Source organism: Vanellus vanellus (assembly GCF_965231255.1).
Source record: "Vanellus vanellus genome assembly, chromosome: 7".
NCBI lineage: Eukaryota > Metazoa > Chordata > Aves > Charadriiformes > Charadriidae > Vanellus > Vanellus vanellus.
The window spans coordinates 16,753,739-16,772,266 of record NC_138912.1 but is presented as its reverse complement, the minus strand read 5'-3'; the positions used below and the strand labels follow the sequence as shown (position 1 = coordinate 16,772,266).

At 58.0% G+C, this 18,528-nt stretch overlaps 4 protein-coding genes across 4 annotated transcripts; 2 read left to right on the top strand and 2 right to left on the bottom strand.

Moving 5' to 3' along the window:
- Window positions 1–512: 512 nt before the first annotated feature.
- CUTC (cutC copper transporter) lies at window positions 513–5,675 on the bottom strand. Its single transcript, XM_082486617.1, has 9 exons — window positions 5,654–5,675; window positions 5,270–5,341; window positions 5,129–5,188; window positions 4,515–4,724; window positions 3,198–3,233; window positions 2,656–2,789; window positions 2,037–2,064; window positions 1,537–1,642; window positions 513–941 (listed from the first exon to the last, which is right to left on the bottom strand). Exons 2-9 carry the CDS (start codon window positions 5,337–5,339, stop codon window positions 830–832), a joined length of 756 nt encoding a protein of 251 aa, XP_082342743.1. The 5' UTR covers window positions 5,340–5,341; window positions 5,654–5,675; the 3' UTR covers window positions 513–829.
- Window positions 5,676–5,787: 112 nt separating this feature from the next.
- On the top strand, window positions 5,788–10,071 carry COX15 (cytochrome c oxidase assembly homolog COX15; the record flags this gene model as incomplete). The annotated part of the gene is made up of 8 exons (XM_082486521.1): window positions 5,788–6,068; window positions 6,483–6,605; window positions 6,833–7,019; window positions 7,240–7,407; window positions 7,940–8,021; window positions 8,350–8,504; window positions 9,407–9,520; window positions 9,807–10,071. 8 exons carry the CDS (start codon window positions 5,788–5,790, stop codon window positions 9,936–9,938), a joined length of 1,242 nt encoding a protein of 413 aa, XP_082342647.1. The 3' UTR covers window positions 9,939–10,071.
- Window positions 10,072–10,419: 348 nt separating this feature from the next.
- Window positions 10,420–11,435, top strand: ATP6V0E2 (ATPase H+ transporting V0 subunit e2; the record flags this gene model as incomplete). Its single annotated transcript, XM_082486522.1, has 4 exons — window positions 10,420–10,523; window positions 10,605–10,652; window positions 10,911–11,061; window positions 11,326–11,435. The coding sequence occupies 3 exons, from the start codon at window positions 10,420–10,422 to the stop codon at window positions 11,002–11,004; spliced, it is 246 nt and encodes an 81-aa protein (XP_082342648.1). The 3' UTR covers window positions 11,005–11,061; window positions 11,326–11,435.
- A 1,329-nt stretch (window positions 11,436–12,764) lies between these two features.
- Window positions 12,765–18,102, bottom strand: ENTPD7 (ectonucleoside triphosphate diphosphohydrolase 7; the record flags this gene model as incomplete). Its single annotated transcript, XM_082486423.1, has 12 exons — window positions 12,765–14,038; window positions 14,191–14,352; window positions 14,439–14,524; window positions 14,629–14,953; window positions 15,718–15,884; window positions 15,968–16,116; window positions 16,495–16,551; window positions 16,625–16,728; window positions 17,116–17,269; window positions 17,367–17,572; window positions 17,664–17,779; window positions 17,920–18,102. 12 exons carry the CDS (start codon window positions 18,100–18,102, stop codon window positions 13,810–13,812), a joined length of 1,938 nt encoding a protein of 645 aa, XP_082342549.1. The 3' UTR covers window positions 12,765–13,809.
- Between the last annotated feature and the right edge of the window lie 426 nt (window positions 18,103–18,528).

The following is an 18,528-nucleotide window of genomic DNA, read 5'->3' as shown; positions in this document are numbered from 1 at the left end:
CTAGGCAGCAATAACCCAGCTGGCACATTGCCCCAAGCACTGTCTGGAGAACAAGCAGACGGTTTGTGCTTCATGTTAGGAAAAGGACCTGGAAACTCCCAATGAAAAAGCACCATGTCCTCCCCAGGGAATCTCACCATATGCCACCCATCCCACCTCAAGCACTCACAGGCCCAGGATGCCTCACAACTACCTCACCTCATCAGTCAGGTAGTTAGAAGTTCCTTCCTGTTAGAACTTAATGTGTTCATCACCCCTGTGTACCAATAAGAAGTTTATATGTACTTCTCTCTACCTAGCAGCTGGTGCATTTCTAATTCCCAGCTATCCTACTGGCTGACCACAGCAAGCCTTGTTTCCCAGCTGTGACTATGACGTTTCCTTCCCTGGCATCCTGGACGTGATTGTTTTCTCCTTTGGTGCAGTAAGGGTCTGACAGGCTATGCAACACATCACAGTCTTACCTGTAAAATAAAAATAAATTTAAAAAAAAAGCACAGCAAGAGTGGGGCAGCTGCAGTGTTTATTTGACAATCACATGCAGTGCTACACAATTCGGTTCCCCTACTTGCTCAGCTCCCTTCCTCCCAAATACTGCCGAACAGCTTGTTGCCACAACATCTGGGAATGAGTCCTTTTATTTAAAATGGCCAACGTAAGTTTCCAGGCCAGGGACCGGTGATTCAGGGGAAGCCAAGGGAAGAGACGTCAGGCTTCGTCACCTAGTTCACATCCTCTGCAGCCTGAGGACGGAAGCAGTACCCATCTGCCCATGTGGCAGGGAAGACCCTTGAGTCTCAACGCTCTTGTCCCAGCACGGTGCCTTCCACTACAGAATGTTCTTTGCGATTGCGTTCAGGGTCCTCACTTTGGCCACATCTGCCACCTTTATGGAGTATTCAGGGGCAGAGAAGGACGCTCCCATGGCAACATTCGGATTTCTGTCAAGAAAAGGACTGGTTACCATGTGCAGGTGATACAGATGAGGAAGACACACTAAGGAAAACCCACTCTCTCCCCTAGTCTCAGCAGTGGCCAGAGAACCTGCTGGTGCCACCCAGGCCAAAGATGAGGCAGCAATAGAAAGAATAATCCAAAGGCAAGAAACAGCAGCATAAACAAAACCCCAGTGTAGACCTGCAAATTTAAGCCATTCCTCACTCATTCCTCAGAGGCACATCCCACTGGCCTCCCAGACCCTACACACTCCAGTGTTAAAGGTTTAAGGCAACTACACCAAAACCTGCCTTCCTAGGTGCCACACAAGTGCACTCACAAGCCCTAGGCCAGCAGTAGCAGAATGCCCCAAGGACCCCGCCAAGCATGGAGCTCGTATCCAGATGATGAGCACCACTGGATTGGTACGCTGGAGAGTACAGAGCCAGGCATCATGATCCCAACCATGAGAGCACAATTAGCACCCAGAAAGCTGTTTGAAATTTATGCCTGTTCTACAAACTCATGTTCACATTAATCCAGCTTTTCCCTTTTATGGTTTTCCTGAAAAATAAATAAATAAATAAATAAATAAATTACCTGAACTTCATTCCTGAGTCCCGGGCTGAACGAGCAGAGCAATGAAACTCAGAAGCAGTGGAGCCTTCCAGAATCCTCTGCAGGTTGCGCTCTGTGATGCCACCCCCTGGTGGGAAGAATCCCTGTGTCATATACAGTGCAGATGGCACTGTCCCAGACCTGACATCACCCCGGGACCTACCCCCTAGGGGACAAACGCCATCTACACAGAGAGGAAAAGACATCCCTTGGGACAACAGAGACGTAGGCATGCGAAAAGAGATGGGAGAAGTCCTCCCACAGATCTAGAGCTGTTCCCAAACCCTCTGGTGAGCAGCAGCTGCAGGGCTCTGCCATCCACAGCTGGCTGCGTGGCCTTTATTCGCAGCAGGGCAGCAACTCCTCCTCCTCCTGGGGATGTGGCTCAAAATGCCAGATCAGACAGCGCATCCCAGGGCAAGAGACTAAGAAGCAGGGGCTAGGGACTACGGGATCTGTTACAGATGACAAAAAACCATTACCTGGCACCACCACAATTCTGCCCTTCGCCTGCAAGAAGAAGAACGCGTTAGTGATATTGCTCAGCACTACACCCGCACGTCCAGCTGTGGAGCAGCAAAGAAACCTTCCATGCAGCACCTTCAGTAAGCTCATGGATGTCACCATGGCTTATGATTTGTGTACTCTCACCCATCTTTTCTGTACTATTCATGCTTTATAAGGAAAAGTGGAAAAGACTGCAGTTACAACTAAGACAACTTGTCACCACTTCCTCCTACTTCTCTATCCCACCTCTCAGGTACATCTGTTGCATTTTCCTAACGGGAACTGTGAGACTCCAGCAGGGACCTCACTTTGCTGTTTATGTGGGCTAATCACATCAGCTGCTGAAACCAACGCTTAACCGCCCTCCTCCCAGGCTGCGAGCAAGAACAACGCAACCAGTCTTTGCTGTAGGAGACTTCGAGATCCAGCCCACGTGCACTTGGGAAAACAGATTAAGGCCAAGCCAGACAAGAAGAGCAAGCACTCCTGGACAGAAGTGCCCTTACAGAAACAAGGGCTACCATAAAGGAGCTGCCTCCTGGCAATGCCCACGAAGCAGCCACAGTAACTCAGGGGAGCACAGGGATCACTCACCTGTTCCGCAAGCCTCTTAATTAAGGACAATCCTTCCAGCGCTGAGCTGTCACAGCCACTCGTCAACACCCGCTCAAATCCCAGAGAAATCAGGGTCTCCAATGCCACCACAGGGTCGTGTACCATGTCGAAGGCTGAGAGATCAACAGAACAGCTCAGAAATCACTCAGCTAATCGCCCTCAAGCCCTGTCCCACAGCCAGCTCAGAAGCCCAGGAAACAATGACAGGAAGTATTGTTCTCACAGCTGGCCGCCCCCACGGGGAGCCACAACTGCTGACTATAATGTCCCCCTCGCAGCAGTGGCAGGGCCACTGTGCTCAGGTCCTCAGATACCTCCTCCACACACAGGGCAGCGACACAGCCCCCAAGCCTGGACCCCCTGGACCTTTCATCTCCTGGGAGAACAGCACAGCCACAGCCTGCTCTGGCACAGCATGCAAAACTTTCTGCCCTCCAAAGAACGACCACAGTGCACCAAGCTCAGCTCCCTCCCAGCCCCACCTTCTGCTGGCAGTAGGGTCCCTGTACCAGGCAACTCACCTCGGTGAAACGTGACTGGCAGGGGACGGCACACAGCTGCAATAAGAAGACATATGGTCAGTGCTGGCACAGAGTTCCTTGTGCTAGAACCAGAAACACACACGAGATGAAAGAGGGCAAAGTCTTCTCGGGCCATTCCTGGGGAGCTCGCTTCCGAGCTCCCAGTACTTGCAGGGAACAACGCAGCTGCTGCTCTTTGGCCAGGCTCTTTAATGGAGAAGAGTTCTTCTACCCTTTGAGGAAGCAACAAACCTTTGTTTTTATGAGTAACACCAAAGTGCCCCATCTCATCTAGATCATGCAGAACCCTCATCCCCACCACAGATGTCTTTCTCTGCAGGAAGGAAACAGGGAAGTTGTTTCCTCTACCTGGGAAGGGACAGGACCAGTGCTCTGTGGTCCTGGAGAAGACCAAAGGACCTAAAAGCAGGAGAGCTGATTTTTGTGATTTCTTTCACTACCTACAACTTCTGCTCTCAGACCACAGCAAACTTCACCAGTGGTGCTCTATCTACTGGGTAAAGCTTATTTATTTCTATGAAAATAAATTCAACTGCCTCCTGCCCTGAAAACACTGGTTCCAGCGGAACACCTTATTGCTCTAGTGGAGGCAAAGCCTGGCAAGACTCCTCTTTTGCTGCACTCCCTACAGCACATTTACCTTCACAGGGGAACCTCAGTACCACATCACCAGGCAAAGGCTCAGCCCTCTTTAGCTTTGGCTGCAGCTCACAGAAAAGATGTGGAAGCAAATTCTCTTTCTCTATAGGTGTTAGGGGCCTGGACTAACAATTTCCCACTACACTTCACTAGCCTTTTATATGTTTCCACCGCTCTTTCTCATTATCTTTTCTCACTGGGTGTGTTACAGGAAAAAATAAAGATGAATTGCCAGCTACCCACAAGGCCAAAGTCCAGGAGAAACATATCCTAGATACCTGTAGCAGGGATGTAAGGAAAAGAACAAAGGCAAAGAAAATGGAGAAAGGCGAGAATGCAACAGTTTAATACTCTGGTGCCCCCAAAGCAGCTCCAGCTCACCTATGCCTCTCTCCTTCTCAGACCCTGCTTAGACCTGGTCTCAAACTCTATGTTAACTGCTTAGGGCAGTGGCCCTTGGTGTGTAAAGCTTCTTACCTATTTAGTGTGTCGCAGCTGGAGAAAGATGGCAAGGCCACAGGCAAGAGATGCAAACCAAAACCACCATGCAGTTCTTTCTACAGCACAGGACACAGCAGCACTGAACTCCCAGCCCCAGTCACAGCACAGATATTGCACAGAGCTCAGCACTGCACTTCTGACTGGAGACACCCTTACCCAACAGCGCTGTGCAGAGCTCTGTATCAATGCGCCCATCCTCAGTGAGGGCCCCAAACACCAGACCATCGGCCCCATGCAGTTTGGCAAGGCGGATATCAGCTTTCATCACTTCCACCTCACGGTCCGAGTAGAGGAAATCGCCGCCGCGAGGTCGGATCATCACGAACACGGGGACTCTCACGCACTGCTTCACCACCTGCAGGAGTCCTGGGTGGGGAGGGAGAGAGGCAGCTCAGCACCCAGCCACGGCAGCTCTAGCCACCGGGGGGAGGCAAGGCAAGACTGGGACCCGGGAACTCGGTCTTGGCAGTGTTAGGTTAACGGTTGGGCTTTATGATCTTAAAGATCCCTTCCAACCTAGACGATTCCATGATTCTATGGCAAGCAGGAGACTTACTGGAGGATCAGCAGGGCCTCTGCCCCCATCTCCTCTGGGGCCTCAGGCAGAAATTCGAGCACTGGGGAGGGGAACAAGGGACGGGGGGAAGCCACAGGCGGAGGAGAGAGGGAAGGAAGGCGCTCGGCAGGGTGCGCTGGGAGGGCTGACTCCCGCCCCCCGCCAGGAAGGGGGACCCAGCCCAGGGGAGGGGGAGGACCCGAGCCCGGCTCACCCATGCTGGGGGTGGTCCCTCCTTCCACGAGGCCCGCGCACAGCTCGATCCGGCCGGCACCTAAGGAAAGGCACGTCAGAACCAGCCCCGCTCAGGGCCCGCCCCACCGCCGCCCCCTCCCCCGAGACTCCCGGGCCTTACCTCCGCGCTCCGCGTTGACGGCGGACTCCACCGAGTCCACGCACACCTCCATGAGGAAGCCATCGTCCATACCTGGGGCACAGCGCTGCCGTCAGCCCCATGGCGGCCGCCGGGCTCCGCACCGCCGCCGGCCGTGGCCCCGCCCCCACCCCACTTCCGCCGCAGGCCCCGCCCCCTCGCTCCCGCTTCCGGCCTCGCCCCCTCGCGGCCCGGGCCCGCGCCACCCGCGGGCGCGAGGGCGGGCGCGGGAGGGTGGAGGCGGAGGGGGGGGGTGGGAGCCGGCGCGCTTCGCTCGCGCGCGGCGGCGGAAGCCCCGCCCCCCGACGTGGCGGCCCCGCCCCTGCCACCGCCCGGGCTCCGCCCCCGCCTCGCACGCGCCCTCACCTGCGCTGGCAGCGCGCGGGGGTCGCTGCTGGCTCTCGGTCACGTGCCGGGGATTGTCATGGTGACGCCCAGGTGTGTCCGGAAGTGCTCGCCCCGCTTCCGGGCGGCGCGCGCCACTTCCGGGGTCACTCGGGATGCTGCGTGTGGCGCGCGGTGGCGTCCGCGTCCGCTTTCTCTTGCCCGCGCGGGGCGGTGGTGGCGGCTGTGGCGGCGCTGAGGGGTGGGGGGGGCCGGCACCGGGCCTGGCCCTTGCCCCGCCGTTCCCCCTCCGCCTCCCCCCGCAGCGGTGCCTCCAGCGGCGGCTCCTGCAGCAGGCGCCCCCCCCTGCCGCCGCCGTCCCGCCCGCTGTGGGGCGATGGCTCCTGGTGTGCAGCGGCGCCGTGGCCGGTGCCGTGGTGCTGGGCGGCGTCACCAGGTGAGCGCGGCGCAGCGGTTGGAGGGGCGCAGAGTCGAGGCCGCCGCCCTCCGGTGACCCGCTTTGCGGCCCGCGGCTGCCTCCCGCGCCCGGGAGCCACCCCGAGCGCGCCTGTGGGAGCCCCTCTCGTGTCTTTCCTCCCCCCTGGTTGCAAGGGGACATCGCGGGGTAGGGCTAGAAGTACCAGAGAGACACTGCCTGCCGTGTGCTGGTGCCAGCCGGAAACAACTTTTTCTGACACATTTTTGGTAATTTTAGGCCTGTTGATCGCTCACAGACTTCCTGATCTCCATCCTATTTCTAGCTGTGAGTTTGAGGGCTGTCCGGTGCAACGAGAGCTCTCGCTGCGGTTTGGTAGATCTGCATACCATCAGGGAGTGAGTTGTGCCCGCTGGTGTCTCCGTCTGCCCCCAGGCTGACAGAATCGGGCCTTTCTATGGTGGACTGGCACCTGGTGAAAGAGATGAAACCCCCGAGGACGCAGCAGGAGTGGGAAGCCGAGTTCCAAAAGTACCAGCAGTTCCCAGAGTTTAAAATGTGAGTGCGCAAAAGTGGAAGGAGGGTGGGTTGAGCCACTCAAGGAACTCTTGTGAGAATGGAAATATAATTTCTAACATCGTTAGCCAGGCACACGAAGTCTGTCTGGTGGTGTCTCCTACGTTGCCACTTCCTTTCTCTGAGGAAGGTGATCCCTTGTTGTGGGATTTATGGCATAGGACTGCTGCATCACATGAAACGGTTCTTTGTTTTACTGTCTTTAACAGCCTGAATCATGACATGACACTGACAGAGTTCAAGTTCATTTGGTACATGGAGTATTCGCACCGTATGTGGGGCCGCGTTGTGGGTTTGGCCTACATTCTGCCTGCTGCCTACTTCTGGCGAAAGGGCTGGCTCAGCCGCCCCATGAAGGGCTGCGTGCTTGCGCTCTGCGGGCTGGTCTGCTTCCAGGTGAGCGAGCTCTGTAGCCACAGGGATTAGCGGCAGTATCTCCTGTGAATGTCTTCTGATCGAGTGTAGCTGAGACTGGGATTTGTGAAAGCTTGGAGGGATGTCAGTGCTGGTAGCTGGTTGAAGATGGAGGAAACAAGTTCCTTTGCCCATAATGTTTATCTGGTCTTACCAGCCGCTGCTACCCTGTCTGGCTCTAACCCCTCTCCTGTTTCATCAGGGTCTGCTGGGATGGTACATGGTGAAGAGCGGGCTGGAAGAGAAGCCAGATTCTTATGACATTCCTCGGGTCAGTCAGTACCGTCTCGCAGCACATCTCGGCTCTGCACTGGTTCTCTACTCTGCTAGCCTGTGGACGGGGCTGTCTCTGCTGCTTCCGCGACACAAGGTGTGTCAGGAGTCAAAAGCACAGGGTCATGTCAATTCAGAAGGTTGGGGATATGATGTGAAGGGTGAGGAAAGGGTGTGAAGGACGACTGTGCTTCTGGTTTGATCTCCATTCCTGACTCTGATCTAATACTGTGTTACAAATTACCCTCTCTGTAAACTCAGTTAGGGGCACTTCCTTTGACTTGTGCTGTTCCACTCAAAAGTGATTAACCTCAGAGTTCATGCAGGCTCAGGCAGGGGTGTGCCTGGCCGGGCTAAATGATTTGTGCCAGTAACTGTCCAGTGGCCACTTCAGTTTCTGCACAGTGTTGGACTCAATTAGCTGTGGTTTTGAGGAACCACTGAAGTGTGACTGTACTGCATGGTGGTCTCTAGATTTCTCCTGTAAAAAACACCAAACAACCCCTTGGCTTGTATATGCAGTGAAGGCTTTTCTTACCTGCTGCAAACAGCGCTGGAAATGCTTTGCCTTGATTATTTTCTTTTTTCTTCTTTTTTTTTTTTTTAATTTTTTTCTTTTTATTTTACAGTTACCTGAGACCCATCAGCTCCTTCGCTTGAGACAATTTGCTCATGGCACTACAGCTCTCATTTTTCTTACTGCTCTTTCAGGTAAGAGCGTTTCTTACTGCTGTCCCATCTGCAGCTCATTCCTCTCTGCCTCGTTTTTCTTCTGGTCTGGCAGGGGCTGTGAGCAACTCCATCATGTTCTCTGGGAAACCTTTATTGCTGTAAGGGACCTGACAGTCGAGAACTTCCCTTACTGGTCTTTCCTGAGCAGGTGGAGATGCGCTTTCTAGCCTGCCTATTGCTGTGTGGTCTCTGTATATATTTCTGAAAGAAATTCAGGATCAAGCTGAGCCCTTGAGTCAAAGCTGTGCGACCTGGAGTGCCACCTGTGCCTACTCTGGTAGTCTGATTTTCTGCTCTGGAATTGCAGGTGCCTTTGTGGCAGGGCTGGATGCTGGCCTTGTATACAATTCCTTCCCCAAAATGGGGGAGCGCTGGATCCCGGATGATCTCCTTGCCTTCTCCCCCGTGCTGAGAAATATCTTTGAGAATCCTACAACTGTACAGTTTGATCACAGGATCTTGGTAAGTACCGTCTTCCTGCTGTGTCTGTGCTGCTTCTCAGTTACCTCCTGCAGCCAAGCTGTCCTCTTTGGGCTGTGGTTCTGTCAGCTTGAGTGATACTCAGGGCGACTGAAGGTCCTGAGAACGTGTTACCAATTTGCTTCTGCAGAAAGAGGAAGTTTAGCACTTTTATTTATTTTCAGTGTGGTCTCCTTCCTTAAGGATGTCTTCCTCTCGCGGAAGTTACAGACTTTATTTCTTTGTTTCCTTTTCCATAACGTGAGCATGAGACCAGGGTAGCCCTCGCTACTGAAATGTCTGGGAAAGTTGTGTAAAATAAAACTTGGAAATCCCGATACTGAATGCTTCCTCCAGCATTGCTGAACTTGCTTTACACCAGTAACACCCTGTAAAAATATCTCAGCCAGTTAGAGCAATCCAGGCATTAATACCACTGCCGGCACTGCTGTGGATTAAGCCATCACTAAGACTAAAAAGAGATGAAGTGACATAGAGGAATCACCTGGGGTGACCTGCACAGCAAGATTATACAGCTGAGGGGTGAACATGAGATTCGTTTTCCAGATGACATCTTCCACATTTGATTGTCAAGGTGATAGATGAGGGCAGAAGAGGGGAAAAAAAAAATCCCTAATGACTTGAAGAAATGAGGAAAAGCTACTGGAAAGTAAAGCATTAATTGGGAGAAAAATGGAACTCTCTATAAGTTCAGTTAAATTTCAGAGTTGTTAACCTTGTGGCAATGGGAGCTCCAGGATTCAGTCATGGCCGTTAACACTTTTCTGCAGTTGAACACTGCTCGCAGAATTTCTTTTACTGCATGGAAGGTGCAGCCAAAGGCTGCTGGGCCCATTTCCTTTGAACTTTTCTTGAAGGGTGGTTGTTTCTCTTCCCTTCTGAAGGGAATTACCTCGGTCACAGCTGTCACAGCACTGTATCTCTTCTCACGGAAGATCCCACTGCCTCGCAGGACCAGGATGGCACTGACTTCCTTATTGGCTGTGGCTTGCATGCAGGTACTGGTTTGGTTTTTTTTTTTTTTCTATTTTTTTTCTCCCTCTAGTCCTTTGTAGCATGTTGGCAAGACAGACCTGTCCCCAGTTTGGTTCTGGGCTGGCCCCAAGAGCCTGCAGCTGAGAGGTGGAGCTGCCTAGAACCCGGGGCCTCGCCATACCACATGAACAGGCTGAATTGGAGGGTGGGAAGTCTGGCTGTGGCCATGGGCTTTTCCACACCATACTCTGCTGGGGATGTGTCTCAATGCTGCATCTACAACTGTTCTTACTCCTTCTCCCTTGGCAGGTGGGCCTGGGCGTCAGCACCCTGCTGCTGTATGTCCCCACCCCTCTGGCTGCCACGCACCAGTCAGGCTCTCTGGCACTGCTCAGCACGGCACTCTGGCTCATGAGCGAGCTCCGGCGGGTTCCCAAGTAACCCACCGGAGGGAGAACCCTCCCGGGGAAGCTGCACTGCTGAGCCTGGAGGCGCCAGAGACACCCCCCACCCCGGGTGCGCGGGGCCGGGGGGGGGATGCACACCTATCTGGGCTGTGCGCAGGGAGGAGGCGGCGGGTGTGAGCGCGAACTTTGTAACATAAAGGAGTTTTTACGGAGCGGCTGGTGTCTGGCTGGGTGTTTCCTTTCCGCAGCGAGGTGAGGAGGGATGCGGTGAGCCCCGGCGGGAGGGGGTTGGGGGCAAGCCGCGGCGGGGCGGGGAGGGCGGGTGGGCGAGCGGGCTGCTTTTGGCGCCCCCTGGCGTCGCTTCGGCATACGCGCGGCCTCGCGTCTCCGCCAATGGGAGGCTGAGGTGGTGGGAGCGCGCCGCGCTCCGCCCGCGGATTGGCCGCCGCGCACGGCAGTGGGCGGAGCGACATCCGGTGCGGCGGCGGCGGCCGGTCTGTCGGTGCGGAGCGGCCATGACGGCGCACAGCTTCGCGCTGCCGCTTGTCTTCTTCTCCGCCTTCTGGGGCCTCGTGGGCATCGCCGCCCCCTGGTTCGTGCCCAAGGGGCCAAACCGCGGGTAAGTAGGGGGCCCGGGGGCATAGCGGGGGCGGAGAGTCCGGGACCGGGCCTCACCGTCCTAACACCGGTGTCTCCGCAGGGTGATCATCACGATGCTGGTCACCACCGCCGTGTGCTGCTACCTCTTGTGAGTACCGTGAACCGGGCCCCTATACCGCCCCTCTCCCATCCCCCGTGTGGCTTCACCGGGCCCGGTGGCTGCTGCCCAGCCTCCGGCCCGGGGATGAACCGGGCAGCCCCCGGGCTGCGGCCTGCCACTCTCCCGGGCACTTCGCTTCCCGGGGCAGCAGTCAGTCTGCCAAACCCCTTGAGGCAGCAGCATCCCGGGGTCCTGGTCCCTGTCCCCGTGCTGCTGGGGCTGATGGCAGGTTGGGTCCCTTTTCAGCTGGCTCATCGCCATCCTGGCCCAGGCCAACCCCCTCTTCGGGCCGCAGCTGAAGAACGAGACCATCTGGTATGTGCGCTTCCTCTGGGAGTGAGAAGTCCCTGGAGCCGGCGCCTGGAGACACACACCGCACCCCCCCAAAATCATCACCGTGAGTGGGCAGAGGGCTGGGGTGGCAGAGATGTCCCCACTTGTCTGGATGGGGAGGGAGCTGCAGCCTGGCCCTTACTGGGTGGGAGATGCTTTGGCTCCTGTGCATTGTGGCAGTGGTGAACTGATCTCAGCATGGGGCTGCTGCCTCAGCACTGGGACTGAGCAAGCCAAACGCTCCCCCTAAGCCCATGGTTCCCTAGGTTTGTGGGGGCTCCATCATGGGTGCAGTTTGGTGCTAACTTCTCCTTTCTCCCTCCCCCAGCTCTTGCTGCTGTTCCAGCCTCTACCCTCTCATACCAGACAGCCCCCAGAGGTGCTGGGACAGAGGCTGGACCCGCTGCCCCAGCGCGCCCTGGGCACTGCAACCTGGACCAATGACGGCTGGACCCCTGAGTATGGCAGGTGGCACTCCTGCCTGGGATGAGGGCCTGGTAATCCTGGCCCTGGGATCAGTCACACTACCAGGGAGAGATCCCCTCAGCTGGCTGAGTGCTGCAGTCACTGACACTGAGCACCGTCCTAGGAGAGATCTGTGTGTAGTGCCAGCGGATCCTGTCCCTGCAGTGCTTGCCCTGCTCCCTCCAGCACACTCAGCCGTAGACCCCCCAAGTGAAACCCCTGCTCATAGCCCAGGCTGCCCAGCTAGTTACCATATCCCTGGTCATTTCAGGCACCAGCTACCCCTCTGTGTGAGAAGGCAGGAGCCCGTTGCATCCTCTGTTGCATGCTCAGTCCTCTGCAGTGAGGGTGGTCCTTGCTAAGACAGATTCTGGCTGTGGGAGTGAGAAGGGAGGGCTGACCCTGGGGGAGTGGGTGTGATGAGGGAGGTGCAGGGCAAGGGGGTTCTGCCGCTTGGCAGCCTGCTGGAAGGGGTTAAAGTGGTGCTGTGTCTCCTCCCGCCTCAGCAGTAAGGGTGCTGCAATAGTGTTTAGGTACCACCACCCCCCCAACCTGTGTCCAGGTTCTGAGAACTGAGTAGGACATTGTGTTTTACATTTCCCCTTATCTATCAGATAATTTATCTGTATTTATTTATTTGTCTGTGTTTGTTAAATTTGTGTTGTGGAAATAAATCCTTTTTCTAGTAAGTGATGCTGGAGGCAGAGTCACTTGCTGCTTTGAGGCTGAGGAACAGTCTTGGCTTTATTCAGACTTCTTTCCTTCGCCCTAAGCCTGCTCTTGCACTGTGAGAACAAGGCTGGGATCTTCAGCTGTTGAGCAGGAGAGTGGTGTGCATGGAAAGTTTTATCCTTGATGCCACCTGTACACTTGTCCTGTGGGAACAGGGTCACAGGTAGGCAACAGCATGTGCTAGAGGGAGAATTGGGTACCTGCCCGGCCTCCCTGGTGGTAGGCAACTGTGCTGGGCCCATCCCTGTGGCTGTGCAGCAGCTGGAGAAGCTTAGTGGCCTCTTTCCCAGGCTGGGATGGGGAATAAGTAAAAAGCAGGGAGGAACACCTTCCAAGGGCTCTGAGTGGGCAGGTTCAACTTCCTTGTCTTAGGAGAAGGGCAGCAAATGATGCTGTCTGCAAGGATCACAACAGTTCTCTTTGGGTCAGCGCTTCCCTTGTTGCTACCTGCTCAAGGAGGTGAGCTCAGCTGTCCTGCTGAAATCACAGAGAACATCTACTGGCAAGAAAACAACTCCATCATCCCACCACGGCAGCATGAAGCAACGCTGTGCAGATGCGTGCTGCCCCCCAGTCATGCTGCCAGCCCAGAGCTGTCACTGCTGGGGTGGTGTCTGCTAGAAAATGAGACCAGTGCTGGATGGCTCAAGGGGTTTCTTTATTGCTACAGGAATGGGAACAGCCGAGTTCAAGTAAAAAGTGACGGGCTCCAGCCCCAGGGGAGGAAGGCTTGTGCCTGTGCCCAGAGCTACAGCCCAGATCTGCCCTGGGGCAGTCAGCTGGGCTGGAGTGAGGTGGTTGCCCCATGGGCAGGCCCAGCCTGCGCTCACAGGGGAAGAGAACCACTGCTCCTGGCACTAGTGCCTGATTAACTTGTGGGACATCATGGGGCAGATGTGCCCGGGAAGGAATGTATGAAAGGAAATGCAGCCCACTTTGGTGGTGCCTTAGGAAGCAATCACTGCGCCCTCAGTGCTGAGCCTGGGGCGTTGGCTAGGACCACGGGAGGATTGTCCCAGGAGGGGAAGATGTGGCCAAGAGCAGGATGCCTCTTAAGGAATGCTCTGAGAGGGGCTGGGCTGGGCAGAGCAGCTCAGTGGAGCTTGTGGCTCACCTGGTTCCTGCAGTAACTTCACTGGTGACGGCTGTTTTCCAGCCCATAGACTTGTAACGGACTGCAGAAAGGCCACCCCGGGTGATGAGCTACAGCACCTCACCAGCTTGCTCTGCAAACCAGTGGCTGAGTCATGGGGTGGCCTGGTGCTTCAGGCCACAGCCCTGGGTTGGCCGCCTCAGCAATAGTGTCCTGCTTATCTGAGGGACCTGCCAGGGCTGCAGCCTTGAACCTGCTGGCAGCAGAGGACTTTGCTCTACACCACGTAGTGAGGCGAAGGCTGGAGGCCAAGGAATGCAAAGATTAGGACTGGGGTGAGGCAGAGAGGAAAGCTCTGGTGTCTGTAGCTGCCTCGGCCCACAGGTTTTGGTTCTGACATTGGAGATGATGGAGTGCAGAGTTGAGATGGGCTTCAAGAAAGAGTCCAAGCCCTCGGAGTCCAGGCTGTCAGCCAGTCCTGGTTCTGCTGGTGCAACGGAACGGTGGGTACCACCAGTGGTGTCAAGGCCCATTTCCCTGGCTTGGCGGCACCACCACCTTGTCCAGCCAGAGCAGGGTGAGCTGGGCCAAGCGCAGCTGCCGGCGGTGGATGCGGCGCAGCCGCAGGAGGTAGAGTACTATGGCCAGCACTACGACCAGGATGCAGGCAAAGAAGAGATAGTGGTTGTAGACAAAAGAGAGGCGCAGCCAGGAGGTGTGTGCTTGCCGGATGCTCTCCTGCCGGAGATCCCTGCAGAGAAGAGTCAGGACTGGCCATGAGAGACTGTGGGATGCTACCAGGGTCCTGTACCACCGGGCAGCAGAGCCCTCGCCCGGTGTGGTAACTCCCACTCCTCCTCAACCATCTTTCCCTGAGCGATGCTATCAGTGAGCCAATGGTACCTGAGTGGCAGAAACCGTGTCTTGTAGAGGATGGCTCCCAGCGTCCACTGCACCTCCCGGTCGTACACCAGCTGGGCCGTGCGCAGGCTGGGGTAGTCCAGGGGGAAGTGGAAGCCCTGGTGAAGAACCTGGTACATCCAGGCTGACTTGAAGCACTGATACCTGCAGGCACAGCACACAGGAGCATCACCTGCACCACAGTCCCTCACCCCAGCAAAAGCGCCCCCCAGGAGGTCCAAGCTGCTTACTTCAACCGGTGCTGGTCAGCATGTGCTGAGTAGAGGCCGCCACGGAAGCGCTGGGTCAGGACCTCCCATCGCTGGCTGCAGTACTCCTGGGGAATGGAGAAATTGGGGCTCAGAGCAGAGAATCGGCCCCCGCTCCCTCCCAGCCCCAGGAACAGCAGCTCCCTGGCCCCTAAGCTGGAGCAGCACCCACCTGGGCGGCAGAGGTGAAGGTGGGGGCACTGTAGCGGCCCCCCAGGCGCAGCACATCCTCCGTGCAATAGAAAAACTCAGAGAAGCCATAAAACTCGCTGTTGCCGAAGTCAATGGGTGCTTTGTAAGTCCCCACCAGGGAGGCCTGGCTGCTGTTGGGCCCCCCCAGGAGGGGCTGCAGCTGCTCCGCGCAGGCCGGCCAGTCCCCTCGCCCCCGCACGTACAGGGTTTGGCCACCCCTGGCCACCGTGTCCTCCAGCCCCACGGGCAGACAGGGGTCCAAGAAGGGCGTCTCAGGGCTCAGCCCTGTCTGCTGGCTGTGCAGGCTGGAAAACAGGCCAGGAAGGAAAGGCAATTGCGTGGGGGGGTCTTGTACCACCCCCAAAAGCCTAGTTTAGCACTGCCCCATATCTGGATAGCCCCCCACACAAGACCAGGCTGTGGCCCCTTGTACCCCGTGGTGCTGGCACCCGCCCTGCCACCTCCTGCTGAAGCCAAACTCGCCAGATCTGTCACGTTGACTTGCGGCCATGTGCCCCAAGCACCTGCGGGGTGCAACAAGGCATGGCCACCCCACCCAGCTCGCGGGGATCCGTGCCCCTGCGCAGCCCCCAGGGATCTGGAGGCAGGTTTTGCTCCTGGCACAGGAGTACCTGGGCACCAAGCCTCTCCACCTCTGGTGACAGCTTCACGTAGCGCTCTGGGAAGGGAAGGAGAGACAGGAGAAAGAGCTTGAGGTGGGGATGCGATGGAAGGATGTGCTGAGTGAATCGGTGCTGGAGACAGAGGGAAAAATCAAAGCAAGAAAAGCCAAAAGCCACCAGAGGGGCCTCCCTGCAGCCTGCCACGAAGGAAGGAAGAGGAAGGCAGGGAGTTACGGTACTGATAACGCCTGCCAGGCTCGGAGAAGGGCAGCGCCCGTGCACTGTGCGCCAGCCCCGGCATCTACTGCTGCCAGCGTGGCTGTGGGAGCTGTTATCACCACTGGCGGCTCTTGGGGCAAACCCACAGGGGAGAGGGCAGTGCGAAGAAACCAGAACCCCATTTTGCAATGCCCCAGCAGGGGCACCGCTAGGCGAGGCAGCAATACCGGTTCTGCACATAGGTCTGGTTCAGCACAAGATCCTCGTAGCGCTGCCGGGCAAAATTGCCCCCAAAGCCCAGAAAGGTGTTGACGTAGACACGGTACACGTGGCCAGTGTGCTGCACATCACAGCCCAGGTTGAATTCTGCCAGCAAGCTCTTAGCAGCCTCCTCCTGGGGACGCAGAGAGGTCCATGATCATCAGTGACCCAGGGAAGGCAGGGGCTGCTCTCGGGGCCAGCTGGCCAGATACACACCTGCTGTGGGGAGGAGAAGGCTCCGGAGTCAGGTACTTCGTAGGCGATTTGTAGGGAAGCGCCCCCCATGTCTAGGATCCCAACTGTTCGTTTCCGAACCAGGGACTCTCCCTGGTCTCCCAGCGCTACAGTGACCACCGCATCCTCCTCTGCAACCCACAGCAGCATGTCAGCAAGGGGCAGGGCCTGAGGTGGCATCTCCTCCCTTCCACTGTTACCCCCCAGAGCAGCCTCATGGGGCTCCTCCATCCCTGCAAGCAGCCCCCGAGGATCACTTGCAGGGCAGTGGGTCCCAGCACTCGGAGCTGGCCAACCCCCAGCTTTGGCCCCCCTCACACAGGGACTTGTTTCTGTGACGGGGGCACATGCCCCTCCAAGTCCCAGGTCCAGGAGAGTTTCACATGCATGGCTGGAGTCAGGCATTGCCTGGCCAGAGGGCCAGACGCTGCCCCCTCCAGAGCTTGCTCTTAGCTCTAGCAGGGCTCTGCTCAGACCCTCCTATCTGCTCTACAAGCAGCAAGACTCACCATCCTCATGATCAAACCGGCCCAGGACAAAGTTGATGCCAATCCAAGCATAGACACCTGCAGGAGACAGAAAGTGTCATTACAGCAATATACTAAAGGGAACCAAGCAGTGCTTTGCGGCAGCTCCTACCTTCCTGTTTCCCTGAGATGACTTCTGCATGTGATTTGGAGAAGAGGAAATCAAACTCCAGGGGCACGTTTCTCACCAAGTCCTCCAGGATTGCAGCTTGCTGCCTGCAAGACCGCAGGAGAAGAACAGATGCTGAGGGACCTTCACCAGTGATGTTCCTTTGTGGAAGCGCAAGAGACAGGGGGAATCCTGCTGCAATACACCCCACATCTGGCCCCACGAGCCCTGCTGCTGCACCCAGCGTGCTTTAGAGACCAGAAACTAGATTTATGTGTTTTAGACCTCAGTAAAAAGTGTCTCCTCCCAGCTCCCTCCCAGGGTGCTGAAACCCTCCGTCTGCAGCCCTCACCGCTTGCTTCTCTCCCAAATCCACCCCCAGGATTCCCAATTCTCCCATGAGGTGCAAGACAAGCTAGCTGCCTTCCCCCTTCTCGCAGCTGAGGGCTCCCAGCAGGTCCCTGGCTCCCCCCGAGGAGGGCTGACGCACCCACCTCTCGGGCAGCAGCCGCATGCCCGCCGTGCACAGGATGTACAGCGGAGTCTCCTTGTGTTTCTGAGCGGGGACGTGGGCCGCCGCGAACTGAAGCAGAGGGCGCAGGTAGGGCGTAGCTCGCTCCGGGGCTGCCGCCGCCGCCGCCGAGATGCCTGCCCGGGGAAGGGAGCTGTGAACCAGCCCGGCCCGGTGGTGGGCAGCGGCCGTACCCGTTCCGCGGGGCCGGGAGCGGAGAGGGGTGTCACCCACCTGGTTTAATTTTCTTGACGACGGGGCGGCTGCTCCGGTCCCTCATCTGCTTGATGTCCAGCAGGTCGTGGGGGTTCCCGTTGTGCGGGGGCCAGAAGTAGACGAAGACCCGGGACCCGCTGCTCCCGCAGTCGATGACCACCCCGTAACTGAGGGCCGAGTCCTCCGTGTCGGTGGCCGTCAGCTCCTCCACCCGCGCCAGGTACCTGCGGCCCGGGGAGGGACGGGGACAGGGCGCCTCAGCACCGGCGGGCAACGGCGAGCTCCGGGCCCCCGGCAAGCCCCGTCCCTGCTCACCTCTCGTCGCGCCGGGCGGCGCGGGACGGCGCGGCCCAGCGGCGGGGGGTGGCGGCGGCCAGCAGCAGCAGCAGCAGCAGCCCCAAGGCGAGGGCCAGTCCCAGCACCGCCGGGCGCTGTCGCGGACACGGACACGGACACGGGCACGGTCCCGCCGAGCGCCACGACGGGTAGGAAACGCCGATCCTGCGGGCAGAAGCCACAGCTCAGCACCGGGCCCGGGCCGGTCCCCGACACCCGGGCCGGTCCCGCTTACCTGGCCATGTGCACCCGCCGCCGCCCGGCCGCGCATCGCCCCGCTGCCGGCACCCGCCGCCGGTACCGGCGGCCACGTCACCAGGCGCCCCCCGGCGCGGCCAATAGGGGCCCCCGCAGCCGAACCCCGCCGGCCGACGCTCCGCCCCCCGCCGCCGCGGAGCCCAATCGGCCTCATCGCCATCCCCCCGCCGGAGCCACGCCCACGCGGCCCGGCGACCAATCGGAGCGGGGCGGGGCGGCGCCCCCAGGCGGCCGAGGCACCGCGCCTGGCTTCGCCCTTGCTGCTGCGTCCGACCTTCGCCGGGCGACGTCACCCAGAGACGTCCTCCCGCGCGCCCTATCGCCGCGTCGCCTCCAGCGCCCAGCCAATCCGAGGCGCCCAAATAAACAACACGCGCCGAGAGCCGGAGTGGCGGGCGAGGCGACCAATAGGGGCTCTCTGGCCCCGCGGAGAGGAATAGCGGGCGGGCCAAAGGTCGCGGGCTCGCCGCCCAATGGGCTGCGCGGCGGGGCGGGGCGCGAAGTTGAGGCACCCAATGGGCTGCGCGGGACGGCAGGGCGGGGATTCCCGGCGACCAACGGGCAGCGCGCCCGAGCGCGCCGGAGG